This window comes from Salmo trutta, chromosome 40 (genome assembly GCF_901001165.1).
Source record: "Salmo trutta chromosome 40, fSalTru1.1, whole genome shotgun sequence".
NCBI lineage: Eukaryota > Metazoa > Chordata > Actinopteri > Salmoniformes > Salmonidae > Salmo > Salmo trutta.
Window position 1 is genome coordinate 987,637 of NC_042996.1, and position 16,346 is coordinate 1,003,982.

The window sequence follows — 16,346 nt, forward strand, 5'->3', positions numbered from 1 at the left end:
ATGCTGTATAAAGCGTGGTAAATGTGCCACGGGCACGACACAGGATGATTATAAATGATTTAGGGTACGTTATGTAGTGCTTATGAAGACCTTATGAATGCTCTAACACACTTCTATAAGTTACTGTTATTGTAAAGTGTAAAGGACCATGGATTAACAGTGATATGCACAAACAGGCAGACTTCTCAGAGAATTAAACACTAAAGTCGCGACTTCATACATGAGAAGGTATCTGGAAGCGGTGGGCCACAGCAACAGAAAAAGGCACGTACCTTTTGCTCAGCTGTCATGGTGAGGCTCGTTAGGCGACAGGTCATGTTCCCCAGGCTCTTCTCAAAGGCTGCCACCAGGTGAGCCTGCCAACACAGAGGTCAGAGTTCAACACAGACAACAAAAGCACCGGACGGGTCATTAAAGTAGGCATAAAGAGAAAACGTTAAATTTGCAAATTTTCTGTCACATTTTCCTGAAGTCCTATAAATATACCATTCTCTGTAGGTGGAACAACCTCTAACCAGGTGGATTCAAGATGATCCACAAACACACATTGAGCACACAGTGTGGAAAATCCATCGTTAGATAGCCACTTAAACATGTAGAAGAAGAATCGACGCGACCTGAGGGTGTAGGCTATTTTTTCTCTCGCCCTCTTCATGTTCCCTCGTGTTTCTCATGAGTCATCACTCTCCCAAGGGACCCTCAGCTCTGATAGACTGAGTCAAGTCATCCCTCTGTTGAACCACCAGCGCTGACTGACTGGCTGGACGATCATGTTTATTTCTGTATCTGAACCAAAACACTAGGAACATTCCCCCTAGTTACAGCTTGCACTTTACCATGGCAACGCTGAGCCTGCTGCATGCTAACCACTCCCCCTCTGGTCCAGGGTGATAACTTGTGGGTTATGAACTGGAAGTTAACATGAGGAGGTCCAAAGAAGACATGACGCACAGAACTTGTACTACAGAAGAAGTGGTAGCTACACCACGTCTGCTCTTCTGAAAGCTGTGAACCTTCACTTTCTCTGAAGACAACAGCAGCAGCAACAACAACATCCATGATTAGGACTGATTTTCACAGCCAACTGGTGATTTGAACATGCACAAAAACACAGCTTAACCCAGACCTAAAGCAAAGTGAAAAGTGGGCATATCTTCTTGTACACAGGTCAGGGAAGGTTTAGCATTGCTTTAACGGCGCCTGAGTTATTTTTTCACCTGAAGAAACACCGGCGACAAACTGAAGGGTGCCAAATGTTTAGCAGCATGACACCACCTGCTGCACTGAGCCTGATGGAAGTAAAGCTCCATGAAAATAGGATAGCACCGTGAGGGATAGTGTGTGTGTGTGTGTGTGTGTGTGTGTGTGTGTGTGTGTGTGTGGGGGGGGGGGGGGTGATAAGTCCTCACCTAAAAAAAATACAAGAATAGTAATTGTGTGTGTGCATGTGTGTGACAGAGAGAGAAACAGACAGAACAGTGTGAGCTCACACCCACGCACCTCCACAGCATGGAGCCTCAGACACCTGTCAGGACCAGTGAGTCACACAGAGCCAGGCAGCGTGCCCACAGATAAGAAAATCTCAGCTCAGCAGGGCGGAGGAGTAGCAACACAGTAATCACAGTCCTACACCAATAAGCCAACACCACCATATTGGTCCTCTTCTCTCCTCTCTGGCTGAATTGCATATAACCTTTGCAAAATGTCATCCGTCCAATCCCATCAGCCCCCTCCATCATGTGACATACACCCACTGCGGCTGCCCACCTGTCCGCCCTGTGGGTAGGGCTGTGAAGCTTCCCACGCATCCCGCGGCTGGCCTTTGGCCTTGCGACCCCTGCCCTGGGGCCTCTGCTGGGAGCCGGGGTAGTGGTTGAGGGGTGGCCAGACCAGCGAACTGGCCAGAGAGCTGCCCCTACTACTACTGCTGCTGCCCAGTGTCGACGCCATCCTCAGAGCCCTCTCTGCTCTACCCATCCACACTCACTCTCACACACACACAGCAGCATGACTGCTGTAGAACAAGCCAGCACAGACGGCTAGATATACTAATTCCCAAATCCCCAAAGAGAAAGGCACAAAAAGAGGTAGAGGGGAGGGGATAAGAGGGAGAGGGAGGGCAATCTAGAGAGGAGAGAAAGGGGTGAGAGAGGGAAAAGAGTGAGAGAGGGAAAGGAATGAGAGACGGAAAGGAAACAGAGAGATTGACGGAAGGTGAAGGAAGGAAAATTAGGGTAAGGTTGGTAGGTAAGTAGAGCGCAGAGATATAAGCCCACCTCTTAAACCCACTTTAATGATGGCCAAGGCATGGAATGGAATCTCTTCTGAGGAGAAAATAAAAACCTCACAGTACAATACCAAGACGCTTCTACAACGCTTGTTCTTTTTAATCCTTTTTCCAGGATGCTGGTTTTTCTCATTCGACTTTGTTCTAATCAAAGAAAACCCAAACAAACATGAAATAGATTGACATGGACGTGGGAGAGCTTCTCAAACCATATGTGACTACACACATACAACTGTCTGCCTGATGTGGCGGCCATTTTAGCTACAAATCAGGCCAGACTGACCTGCTAGGAGCATGCTGAATGTGACACAACGAATAGTCCTTTATTAAATATATTCCTTATTCCAAAAGGTCAAAATATTCATTTCCATGTTAACATATTACAAAGACAGTGAGCAGATACAGTAAATGAACGTCTTCCATACAGTACATTAGTGTCCCGTATAGCTCAGCTGGTGGAGCACAGCGCTTGCAACTCCAGGGTTGCGGGTTTGATTCCCACAAGGGACAAGTCGGAAAATGTATGCACACTACTGTAAGTCGCTCTGGATAACAGCGTCTGCTAAACGACTGAAATGGAAATGTGATTAGGGTCAATCTACGATGACGTCAATCAGCAGACACCACACTCACAGCTCTTCTCATTCGTTCAATGACAAAACAGAGCCTCACTCTAAGTGGGATTTATATTTAATCAGCCATTCAAGAGAACATGACTGTAAACAAACAGTATGCACCTGCTGAAGATGCAGTATCTCATGGGCCATGAAGCTTGGGTACCAGACACCATCTGGTACCAGACACCATCCGGTACCAGACACCATCCGGTACCAGAGAGAGTGTATGGGTCTGGCGGGGATGACATTTCGACTATGACACCCACTACTGGAACAGATTGGGATCAGGAGCCCAGGAAAGGCATAGTTGAAATGTCACCCCCGCCAGACCCATACACTCTCTCTGGTACCGGATGGTGTCTGGTACCGGATGGTGTCTGGTACCGCATGGTGTCTGGTACCCAAGCTTCATGGCCCATATTGTGCATTGGGACAACATTTCTCTCCCGGGACTCCAGTGGTTGAAACATGCACTGCAGCATTGATTAAGGCAGCGTTTTTGGTGCTGTAAGCTGATTTGTCTGGGAGAGATACTGCATCTTCAGCAGGTGCATACTCTATGTTTGCAGTCATGTTCTCTTGAATGGCTGATTAAATATAAATCCCACTTAGAGCGAGGCACCTCATGCCTTTCCTATATACATATATATATATATATATACATATATATATATATATATATATATATATATATATATATATATATATATATATATATATATATTCAAGGGTTTTTCTTTATTTTTACTATATTCTACATTGTAGAAAATATATATATAGTGAAGACATCAAAACTATGAAATAAGACATATTGAATCATGTAGTAACCAGTTTCTTCAAAGTAGCCACCCTTTGCCTTGATGACAGATTTGTACACTCTTGGCATGGGTGGGCATAGGCCTACCCACTGGGGAACCAGGCCCAGCCAATCAGAATGAGTTTTACCCCACAAAAGGGCTTTATTACAGACAGAAATACTCCTCAGTTTCATTAGATGCGGTTGTGAGCCCGGTTGGACGTGCTGCCAAATTCTCTAAAACGACATTGGAGGCAATGTATAATAGATAAATGAACGTTCAATTCTCTGGCAACAGCTCTGGTGGATATTCCTACAGTCAACATGCCAATTGCACGCTCCCTCAAAACTTGAGACATACACTACCTTTCAAAAGTTTGGGGTAACTTAGAAATGTCTCTGTTTTTGAAAGAAAAGCATATTTTTTGTCCATTAAAGTAACATCAAATTTTTCAGAAATACAGTGTAGACATAGTTAATGTTGTAAATGACTATTGTAGCTGGAAACGGCTGATTTTTAGTGGAATATCTACATAGGCTTACAGCGGCCCGTTATCAGCAACCATCACTCCTGTGTTCCAATGGCACGTTGTGTTAGCTAATCCAAGTTTATCATTTTAAAAAGCTAAAAAGGTTTTCAGCTGTGCTAACATAATTGCAAAAGGGTTTTCTAATGATCAATTAGCCTTTTAAAATGATAAACTTAGATTAGCTAATACAACGTGCCATTTGAACACAGGAGTGATTGATGGTTGCTGATAATGGGCCTCTGTACACCTACGTAGATATTCCATGAAAGAAAATAGTCAGTTTCCAGCTACAATAGTCATTTACAACATTAACTATGTCTACACTGTATTTCTGATCAATTTGATGTTATTTTAATGGACGAAAAATGTGCTTTTCTTTCAAAAACAAGGCATTGTATTGTGTGACAAAACTGCTAATTTTAGAGTGGCCTTTTATTGTCCCCAGCACAAGGTGCACCTGTGTAATGATTATGCAGTTTAATCAACTTCTTGATATGCCACACCTGTCAGGTGGATGGATTATCTTGGCAAAGGAAAAGTGCCCACTAATGGGGATTTAAACAGATTTGTGCACTAAATTTGAGAGAAATAAGCTATTTGTGCATGTGGAAAATGTCTGGGATCTTTTATTTCAGCTCATGAAACATGGGACCAACACCGATGCATTTATATTTCTGTTCAGTATATATACACAAAGGCATCTAAAAAAAACTTTCTCAGAAATTAAACAATGCAACTTTTCTACAAAGACATCTGGGGTCTGTATGAGTCACACAGTGAACACAAAAGCTAGTTGGAAGTTTCTTGGCAGTGTGGTGCCTTAGTGCCTGGAGATGTATAACTCCTCGATCAAAGTCAGAGACCCTGGTGAAGACCCTTTCAGCCTCGCACTTGATCAGACGCTTCACGCAGGGCCCAGCACAGAGAGAGACAGGAGCGCCCATCTCTCCACAGAGACCTGACAGGCTTTGGGTTCCCAGGGTTCTCTCTCACTCTGTATAATACACTTCCTCCCTCCAAACTTGGCTCACAAGCCCCCTCTTTCCCCCCCCCCTCTCTGTTTTGTTGAATCTGCATGTTCTTGCTAGGCCGCTCTATATTGCTGCCCCACTGGATGAGGCTCGCTTCGCAGGACAATTCCCGGTAAACAAGCCGTGTTCGAAAAAAACAACAACCCAGACTTCAAAACATTTCATCAGAAGCTTAAGAAACCTTTGAGTCAGAGAGAGAAAGGGAATTAGTGGGTGTCTAGACTGATTTACATTCAAGGGTTTGGCAAAGGCAGAGTTTCCCCCAAACCTCTCTGACATGCTAGGATGCAAATGAACCACGAAGCAGACGTTTTGACTGCTCAGTGTTTGTTGAAGTAAGAGGCACTTACATTGGCAGACAGCTGAGATGTGAGGGTCGCGACCTTTTCCTGGGAGGCGTCCAACTCTCGTCGCAGCTTCCTGATTTGCTGTTTGGGTGGGGAAAAATGAACAGATTACCATGACGATCACATCTCTCCTAAAAAAACAGGACTGATTGAAAATACAACAGAGCATGCCTATCTTCCGATTCCATCCCTTTAAAAGCAAATCCAAATCTGGTGTACCAGCTGCCTAGTAAACATCCATTTGAAAACATGTAAAGTCTGTCTCATTGCCACAGTATAAAACAATGGGGTGAATGTAAGTGTGAAGGTAAGTGGGGGATTACCGTGGTATTTTGGCCTGTTTGACCCTTGATTGAAAAGAGAAGAATACAATTAACTCTATGATGCATGCTTAGTCCAAACAGAAGATATGGTGAGAGAGATATCTGTTATGATGATGACAAAGCAGCATGTTTCCTCACGGTTAGCAGTTTAAGCCATTAGCCAATATAGGAAAAGGCAATCTCTCACACATAAACAACAGTACAGTCATGGACAAATTAGCCAATAAAAGGGGAAAAAGTGCACAAGCATCTAAACACATTAGGGTAGTTTTCACTTTGGTAACACTTTCTTTAAACCTGACTGGTATAATGCATTTTAAAAAGACTCAACCATGGTTCTAACAAGTAATAAAGCATTATACCTGTGGGCTTTAACTAACGTGCTAATGTAGGGTGCAAACAGAAACAGAAAGTCATTGTAATGAAAGAAAAGCCAGTGATAACTGAATAGGGTGTGAAGTGAAACCACTGAGAAGGATAAAGAGTAGGGTGTATTAATGATGTTTGTCCATGACTGTCAGTATGACATGTGGTAAAGCTCATGTCAAAGTGCTGTTTGGTTATATTCAAATGCCTGGTTGTTTAAAAGACTGGCCAATGACAAGCAATGCACCATAGGGTCAAAGAGATTTGACTTGGACACCAAGTCCAAGGTTATATACACAAGTTTTATGCTCAGGTCCGCCACTGATAGGCCAGAACCTGATTTTGGACGAAGTGGATACATACATCACTGCTCGTGCTTTGATTGTTATCTTTCATTATGGAGATCTGACCGGACCAGACCAGACCAGACAGACAAACAGAGAGACTGACAGACCAGACAGACCAGAGAGACAGACTAGAGAGACAAACAGAGAGACTGACCAGACAGACCAGATAGACCAGTGAGACAGACAGACCAAACGAGACAGACCAGACCAGAAAGACCAGACCAGGCAGACCAGACCAGACAGAAAAACAGAGAGACTGACAGACCAGACAGACCAGAGAGACATACTAGAGAGACAAACAGAGAGACAGACCAGATAGACCAGCGAGACAGACAGACCAGACCAGGCAGACCAGACCAGGCAGACAAACAGAGAGACTGACCAGACAGACCAGATAGACCAGAGAGACAGACAGACAAGACAAGACCAGACCTGACAGACCAGACCAGAGAGACAGACAGGCAGACAAGACAAGACCAGACCTGACAGACCAGACCAGATAGACAGACCAGACCAGACCAGACAGACAAACAGAGAGACTGACCTGACAAACGGACCGACAAACGGACCGACAGACCGACCGACAGACTGACCAGACAGACTGACCAGACAGACAAACAGAGAGACTGACCTGACGGACCGACCAACAGACAGACCGACAGACCAACCGACCGACCGACCGACCGACCAGACTGAGCAGACAGACTGACCAGACTGACCAGTCAGACAGACAGACCAGAGAGACAGACAGACAGACAGACCAGACAGACAGACAGACAGGACAGACAGACCAGATCAGACAGACAGACCAGATCAAACAGATCAGACGACCAAACAGATCAGACGACCAGACAGAGATTAGATAGACCAGACAGAGACCAGACAGACAGACAGGAGACATTTCGTCCCTCACCAAGCCAAGCCTCTTACCTCAGAATGTGCCTTTTCCTCTGTCTGTTTGGGAGAGAAGACATGTCGTTAAGATGTGCAGGAAAAAGCCATGTTGTATGAACAATGATTCACTTCTGACAGCTTCTTTATGGATGCAATGAATGCCCATTGTCATAATGAGTAGATCATTGGGGTTGAGCTTTTGATGGAGTATGATGCAGGAGCCAAAAGGCCATAGATGACGCCCGGAAGTGAAAGCAAATGCTAAGGCAGCTCTTAACACATCAAATTAAATCAAATCAAATGTTATTGGTCACATACACATATTTAGCAGATGTTATTGCGTGTGTTGGGAAATCGTTGACTGTGGTGTCATTTCAAGTCAGGTCTGACTGTACTAAGAACTTACAGAACGTTTGATTTTGGCCAATCAAGTCATATGTAATCGATGTGGCAGGGATAATTAACATAATACATTGTATGTATGTATTGCAATATATACACACTGGTAACATTGCACACAAGTAACATTGGTTGTTTTTTTTCACACCAACCAAAAACCTGTGTGAACATCTGCCACATTCAACCAGCATCAGAGCATGTGGTGGGCATACAAACACGTTGTCTGTGTGGTGTGGAGAGATCCTAGCTGACAGCATCATAGTCTTTACCTTGGCCAGAAAGGAAAGAACCTGGAAGTAAGAAAACGTGGGTTCAAGCTGCTGCAATGGGAAACCATGGCAACCCAACACTTTGCACTGCCCTGAAAACAGGGTGCCAAACTTTTGTGTAAGCCAAGCATTCTCATTGGTTATCATCTATGGCCTTTTGATTGACATCTATATGTTTTGTCTATCTTTATATTGTTGGGCTGAATGATTGGTGTTGTAATGACTTTGGGAAAATGTGTCATGATACTTTTATCATAGTGTTCTTCGTAGGAGATTTTAATAAAATTGCTCTTTGTCAGTCGTGTTTATCAGGGTCGTGCTCATTAGGGCGCATCGCAGCAAAACGCTTTGCAACGGAAAACGAAAACAAATGTTTCTCATAGGACAGGCTGAAATAGTACCTCCCCGTTTCACAACGTTTTCTGCCTACTGAACACGCCCCAGGTGTTGAGTGATAACAGATGAGATTAAACAAAACTGATGACTAGATAATGCCAAAGATGAGAAGAAATGATAAAATAGCAAACAGAAAAGTATGATGAAATTCAAATCATAACTGACATAACTATTATAGTAATGGAAACAAATAAACATGAAATTACAATTAAAATATTAAAATATGAACACAACCAAACATCAACACAATGAAATGAAGAATAAACAATAACTGCATGCTGTCTTTCTGCCCCATAGGAATACTTTCAGAACAAGTCTCTGAAATCAGTGAAAGTCTAAACTCGTCTCGAGGCCTTTCTAGAACTTTCTGCTGGGGAGGAAAGAGGTGGAGAGCGCCAGTAATTGATTATCTTCCTCAACTGATCTGTCTTCTCATTGAGTTTGATTGCAGCTGGAGTGTTGCCCGTTGCCCCAAAAAAACACCTTCACCAAGCTTGAATTTGCCTAAATCATCTTGGATGCACTGCTAAAATATAAAAATGTATGATATATTTAAGTATTAAGGTCCAAGGAGGTGTGGTATATGGCCAATATACCACGGCTAAGGACTGTTCATAGGCAAGATGCAATGTGGAGTGCCTGGACACAGCCCTTAGCCGTGGTATATTGGCAATATACCACAAACCCCCGAGGTGTGTTATTGCTATTATAAACTGGTTTCCAACATAATTAGAGCAGTAAAAATAAATGTTTCGTCATACCTGTGGTATACGGTCTCATATACCACGGCTGTCAGCCAATCAGCATTCAGGGCTTAAACCACCCAGTTTATAAAGCCATTCGTACACCGATCTATTATTGAAGAATGTAACTTATAAAGTACAACTGTTCTACCCCATCATAACCCCAAATATGTTTCAAAATATTACTCTGATTTCATGGACTCTGTCCTTGCATCCATAACACAATCTTTGTATTTGAGAGTGGTTACATTTCTCCAGCCTTATAGCAAAAAAGTGGCAGGGCTGTCGTTTGCTGAAAAATGTATTACATATTGTCTCCTAAAATAATTCTAGGCTAATGACACCAATTAACTGGGATCACACACAGCACCCATGGCTGCCATAAGCATGATTGTCTAAATGTTTGTTTGTGTGTTTGGAGAAAACAATGCAACTTACCGCAGAGTACAGGGATGAGGTGCTGGAGACCAGCGACAGTGAGGATCCATGGACTAGAGAGAGACAGAGAAAGAGAGCGAGCGAGAGAGAGTGAGAGAGAGCGAGAGAGCGTGAGAGCGAGTGAGGAATTAAGAGAACATAACCTGTGGTCCTGTAAATAGCACCATCTCATTTGCATGTAAAAGTACCATTCTAATGGTATGTGAGTGGCTGTGTACTAATGAAGTACTCGTTTGGATAATTCAAAGGGCTAGTCTTTGACTAGTAACATTACTTTCAAGTGGCACTGTCACGTTACCAAAATGTTAACTGAAACACCAAACTTGTCTTTAAAAAGGTAAGCAGATAAAAGCCGGGTTCCTAGTCCGGGGAATGTTGAGCTTCAGTCTGAGAGCTCCACCCTGACTATCACTTCTTCTTGGTCTAAGCAGAGTCCCACAGACAAGTTAATAATATATATATAATATATATATATATATATATATATATATATATATATATATATATATATATATATATATATATGCCATCAAGCAGACTACTGTAAGTCCCTTTTTATCCACAGTAGTAGTGGCAGCAGCGGGAATCGGAAACCTGCAATCCGGGTGTTGCTAGCGCCCTGCTCTACCAACTGAACCACACAGGACCACAGTCTGGGCCTACCTTCGTCGGTGCTGTCCCTGAAGGAGCCAGAACGGCTCATACCTCGGGGTCTGTCCTCCAGAGAGGTGGCGCTGCCCCCCAGGTGGGCTTCTCCATACAGGTCAAAAGAGTCCTGGGCAGGGATGCTGTTGGAGCGACTCATACTGCTGGGTCCTGGCAGGTTGTAGGGTGACAGGTTGGTGGGGCTCACTGGGGGAGAAAACACACACACATGCACAAACAGGTTGGAGTAGTGGTATTTGAAGTAGTGATATTTGGAGTAGTGATATTTGGAGTAGTGCTTACGCAGGTTGGAGTAGTGGTATTTGGAGTAGTGCTTATGCAGTTTGGAGTAGTGGTATTTGGAGTAGTGGTATTTGGAGTAGTGGTATATGGAGTAGTGCTTACGCAGGTTGGAGTAGTGGTATTTGGAGTAGTGCTTACGCAGGTTGGAGTAGTGGTATTTGGAGTAGTGCTTATGCAGTTTGGAGTAGTGGTATTTGGAGTAGTGGTATTTGGAGTAGTGGTATATGGAGTAGTGCTTACGCAGGTTGGAGTAGTGGTATTTGGAGTAGTGCTTACGCAGGTTGGAGTAGTGGTATTTGAAGTAGGGCTTACGCAGGTTGGAGTAGTGGAATTTGGAGTAGGGCTTACGCAGTTTGGAGTAGTGGTATTTGGAGTAGTGCTTATGCAGTTTGGAGTAGTGGTATTTGGAGTAGTGGTATTTGGAGTAGTGGTATTTGGAGTAGGGCTTACGCAGGTTGAAGTAGTGGTATTTGGAGTAGTGGTATTTGGAGTAGGGGTTACACAGGTTGAAGTAGTGGTATTTGGAGTAGTGGTATTTGGAGTAGTGCTTACGCAGGTTGGAGTAGTGGTATTTGGAGTAGTGGTATTTGGAGTAGGGCTTACGCAGGTTGAAGTAGTAGTATTTGGAGTAGTGGTATTTGGAGTAGTGGTATTTGAAGTAGCGATATTTGGAGTAGTAGTATATGGAGTAGTGCTTACACAGGTTGGAGTAGTGGTATTTGGAGTAGTGCTTGCGCAGGTTAGAGTAGTGGTATTTGAAGTAGGGCTTACGCAGGTTGGAGTAGTGGTATTTGGAGTAGGGCTTACGCAGTTTGGAATAGTGGTATTTGGAGTAGTGGTATTTGGAGTAGTGCTTACGCAGGTTAGAGTAGTGGTATTTGAAGTAGGGCTTACGCAGGTTGGAGTAGTGGTATTTGGAGTAGTGGTATTTGGAGTAGTGCTTATGCAGGTTGGAGTAGTGGTATTTGGAGTAGTGGTATTTGGAGTAGTGGTATTTGAAGTAGGGCTTACGCAGGTTAGAGTAGTGGTATTTGGAGTAGGGCTTACGCAGTTTGGAGTAGTGGTATTTGGAGTAGTGGTATTTGGAGTAGTGCTTATGCAGGTTGGAGTAGTGGTATTTGAAGTAGGGCTTACGCAGGTTGGAGTAGTGGTATTTGGAGTAGTGCTTATGCAGGTTGGAGTAGTGGTATGTGAAGTAGGGCTTACGCAGGTTGGAGTAGTGGTATTTGCCGGTGCTTGTGCATGCAACTCCAGGGGGGGAGAGAGGGGACTGACTCCCCGTGTCCTGTAACCCTCCAGTGGAGTGAGAGCGCAGCCACTCCTTCCCCTCCTCATGGGACGTCTGTCTGGATGAGGGAGGGTACCTAGAGAGGACAGGGTACACGTCAACTAGTGGCACCACTGATTCAACATGGCGTCTATTGAACCATGCAACTGCATTATCTACATAACACATGACTGGAGTGTGGTGAAAAATATATTCACTAACTCATGCATAGTTATGTACGTACACACAGTGCTTGACTTTGACTAAAATAGGTGCCGGCACTCTGTTTATATATAAGTGCCGGTACTCTGTTCATATATAGGTGCCGAAACGCCACAATATAATTAAGTTAATATTCTAAAAGAGGTGCTGGACCTCAAGCAGTATAACGTTGGAGGGAGGTGGAAGAGTTCTGGTGTGTTCCGGCCCAAGTCAAGCACTGTGGACACAGACACACACACATCCACCCACACACAGGCACGGCCACCCATCCCACCGATGTGCAAGCATGCACCCACACACACACGATCAAAGACACTCGCTTTACACTCGGTCAAAGACACTGACAGCCTTTACTCTCCTCATCTCTAGCGGTTCCTAGCGGGGGGAAGAGTTATCTAAGTGATTGGTAGGCAGCCATGTTTAATCCTTAAAGGAAGATAATTGAGTTCAAGCTCATCCTTTCAACACTGAAGCTCATAACAGACTGTCTGTCATACTAATACCCCACTCTGAATTCTTTCAGACGAAGAAAGGTACACTGATTGACATCTAATGCCAGTAAAAGGTATTGAATGATATATCATGTGCAGATGTCTGCATGTTCAACTTCAAATCAAATTGTCTATTTTGCACATAATTGTCCATTGATTTTGAATTCCACTTGGAGTTCAGAGGAGAGAACGTTCAATCAGAGTATGTTTTGAAGTCTGCTTAATGTGAATTTAAAACTGAGCATTGGACACATGAATATCATGGCCATTTAGCTATTATCTGGCTTGAAAAAAGGCAATTTGTTGCTTTGAATCCCACTGGGCTCGAAAAAAAGGCAGGGACAAGAAATACAACCCAGTCCTAAACTGCTGAGTGGCTTCTGAGATCAATAGAAATAAACTACTAAAGGGAAAATGCCTCCACGCCTGCTGTGAAAGTACAGTTAAAAGGAAATACGTGTTCTTTCTGTGTTGTTAAACATCCTCTTAGCATTACATGCAGTGAATTCTAAAAGGTTGCAGGACTCCTACTCAACGTAGAGATTCACTCTCTACTGCAGTCTAATAAAGACAAATATCAAACCCTGGGTAGGAGCCTGGATTTGTTGCAGTGCTTTTTGCAGACAGAGTATTTGGGTAGAAAAAGCCATTTGCCGCAGTGCTTTTTGCAGACATAGTATTTGGGTAGAAAAAGCCATTTGCCGCAGTGCTTTTTGCAGACAGTAATTGGGTAGAAAAAACCATTTGTTGCAGTGCTTTTTGCAGACAGAGTAATTGGGTAGAAAAAGCCATTTGTTGCAGTGCTTTTTGCAGACAGTAATTGGGTAGAAAAAACCATTTGTTGCAGTGCTTTTTGCAGACAGAGTAATTGGGTAGAAAAAGACATTTGTTGCAGTGCTTTTTGCAGACAGAGTAATTGGGTAGAAAAAGCCATTTGCCGCAGTGCTTTTTGCAGACAGAGTAATTGGGTAGAAAAAGCCATTTGCCGCAGTGCTTTTTGCAGACAGAGTAATTGGGTAGAAAAAGCCATTTGTTGCAGTGCTTTTTGCAGATAGAGTAATTGGGTAGAAAAAGCCATTTGTTGCATGGTGGTGTGATAGGGGCTGAATCCCAAATGGAACCATATTCCATAATGCACTCTCTTTGAGCATATTTATATGGACCCAGGTCAAACGTAGGGCACTATATATAGGGAATAGGGTGCCAATAGTGTGCCACACTTTCTAGTGTTGAGGGTCTGGACACGTTTTCAGTCATTAGATAGGACAGGAGTATTGGAAACTTGAATTAAAATGGATGCCCTGGCTTGGCCTACAGTCAACGAGGAGGAAAAAAAGTACAAAAAGAGCCTGGATATAGCTATTCAGAATCCACTAGACTACATGGGATCATTGACTTCAGGCACCTGTAATCTGTGAGGAACTGTGGAGTGCCCAGAGGAAGAACAGTTACTAATAGTCTACCTCTAGAAGAGAATTCTTCAACAGGATTTGTACAGCAATTGAAGCCTTTTATGAGGTGAAACTAAATTGTCACTCCCATTAATATTTTCAATTTTCAATGTGCCAAACCCTCATCGGCTAAATCTCCTGAGACAAATGTCAAGCAAAATACTAACGTCATTATGTAACACTGCTTTCCTACACCAACATGACATTAGACACAACATGTGATTTTGTCAGTTAGAAAGATATGTATGAATAACTTGTGAGAATGAATGAAAAGACAAAACAAGGAAACACCAAAAGGACAACGCATGAGTGATGAGTTACCTCAGTCCCTTTTTGGGGAGTGTGTTTCTGTCAAGAGGCATGCTGTTAAGACACAGAGAACGAAAAACATTAGAATTACCTACAGGTGTAGGATCTTAATTTGATCACCCTGTTGTCGCACAGCAGGAAATGTAATCTTGTAGTGTACTGTATTTGAGGTTTAAAAAGGCTTCTAAAGTCTGTAATTTCCACTTTGATGGAGGATTATTTTCCTGATGTGAGAAACTGGTCAAATTAAGATCCTACATTTAAAAGATCATGATGCCATGGATTCAATTCACATCTATTGATTGATAGAACACATATACTGTCTAAAGTGAGAATGCTAAAGGACAATCACTACAATGGGCAACGTTACCCAAGAAACAGACATACAGAAAGCACACATTAAACCAAACATTTGGGTTAGTTTGATACTCTCAATTTAGACAACAATCTGTGAATGAAGGAAATATTACAAACCGCTATGACAACATTGAGCTATACTGAAAGGACAAGATGAGCATGACGTTGTATTCCATACATCCATCCATTTTCAAAGTGTCTGTACATTGATGGCTGTGTGTCAGAGATGGCTGGTGTGATAAGATATAGGAGGGCGTGCTCATTGTAATGGCTGGAATGGAATAAATGGAACGGAGTGAAACACGTAGCTTCCCTGTGTTTGTTGTGTTTGATATCGTTCCCTTCATTCCAACCATTACAATATCTTTTCCCATCAGCCACCACTGATGTACATGTTACACCCGCTGGTCTGAAACAAACTACCCACAGAAACCTAATGGAGTTACGTTGTTCCACATTGGGACTCACCCCTCAGAAAGCGTGGACTTGACGCTGGCCGTGCGGGTGACTTTGGGGCCGTGGTGGTGCCCCAGCAGCAGGTCGATGGACTCGGAGCTGGTGTGCAGACTGGTCATGCTCTGGCAGCTCAGTGTGTCCTTACTGCCAGAGCATGCCGAGGAGCTGCTGAGGTTGGTGGGCCAGGGACGGGCGTTGGAGGGCAGCGAGAGGCCTGACGCCGGGCTGGAGGCAGGCGAATCAGTGCCCAGGTCAGGGGCCTTGCCATAAAGTGGGCTGCTAGCCCCGCTCTGCCCGCCCGCGCTGCCCAGGCTCCCCGTGCCCGAGGAGGGAGAGTCCAGGCTGGCCTGGCGCACCAACGTGCCATGAGGGCTGCCCAACGCAGAGGGGCACTTGCCTGAGTCGGGTGTGCCTGGGGTACTGGCCTTGCTGCTGGCTTTGGTGCCAAACAACCTGGGAGAGAGAGAAAGAGATGGTTCCATTCACTCACAGACTAACTATGGCAATCATGATCCCCTCATAGACTGAACAAACTCAGTCTCTAGGTTCAGAACTAGGTTGTTTGATATAGAACAGTATTACAATATCAACACTGCCCCTCCCCTATCTTCATCACCTTTAGCAAATATCTCATAAGCCTACCATATTCTTCTTCATAGACACTATGAAGAAGTACACCTTCCCTACTGCCTCTGTTAGAGTATGAGTGCATCCCAAATGGCACCCTATTCCCTATATATTGCACTACTTAGTACACTACTTTAGACCAGAGCCCTATGGGAATAGGGTGACAGTTGAGACGACGGAGCTCCCAGTGATTTTAATTCAGACAGCTGTGGTTAAGACATGCCTTGTGAGCGCACCTAACTAATGAGACAGGGGTTCACGAACAGAATAGCTTTCCCAATGTCAGTTAATCAGTTTAGCCTGACCTGAATGGCAAATCATCTACCGTTCATCTTGAGAGAAATGCCATCAGTTTCTGTGATGACCTCTACCGAACAGCAGGGGGCAACCTCTGCCTCCCCGACTCTAAAGCCCAACGAACAAACTCAGACCAAT

The 16,346-nt window shown here is 43.9% G+C and overlaps 1 protein-coding gene across 10 annotated transcripts in view; it reads right to left on the reverse strand.

Annotated features, from left to right (window-relative positions):
• LOC115180596 (neuron navigator 3) overlaps positions 1 to 16,346 on the reverse strand; it is a 365,512-nt gene that overhangs the window by 23,927 nt on the left and 325,239 nt on the right. For 7 of the 10 annotated variants that reach the window (XM_029742805.1, XM_029742796.1, XM_029742800.1 and 4 more), the window contains 10 exons: positions 15,297 to 15,737; positions 14,484 to 14,525; positions 11,938 to 12,095; positions 10,447 to 10,635; positions 9,784 to 9,836; positions 8,207 to 8,227; positions 7,575 to 7,598; positions 5,932 to 5,955; positions 5,612 to 5,689; positions 273 to 356 (listed from right to left, as the gene is read on the reverse strand). In XM_029742805.1, coding sequence (XP_029598665.1) covers positions 273 to 356; positions 5,612 to 5,689; positions 5,932 to 5,955; positions 7,575 to 7,598; positions 8,207 to 8,227; positions 9,784 to 9,836; positions 10,447 to 10,635; positions 11,938 to 12,095; positions 14,484 to 14,525; positions 15,297 to 15,737 — 1,114 coding nt within the window. Of the gene's footprint in view, positions 1 to 272; positions 357 to 5,611; positions 5,690 to 5,931; positions 5,956 to 7,574; positions 7,599 to 8,206; positions 8,228 to 9,783; positions 9,837 to 10,446; positions 10,636 to 10,833; positions 10,854 to 11,937; positions 12,096 to 14,483; positions 14,526 to 15,296; positions 15,738 to 16,346 lie in introns of all 10 variants that reach the window. The other 3 variants (XM_029742797.1, XM_029742801.1, XM_029742802.1) reach the window with 3 other exon arrangements.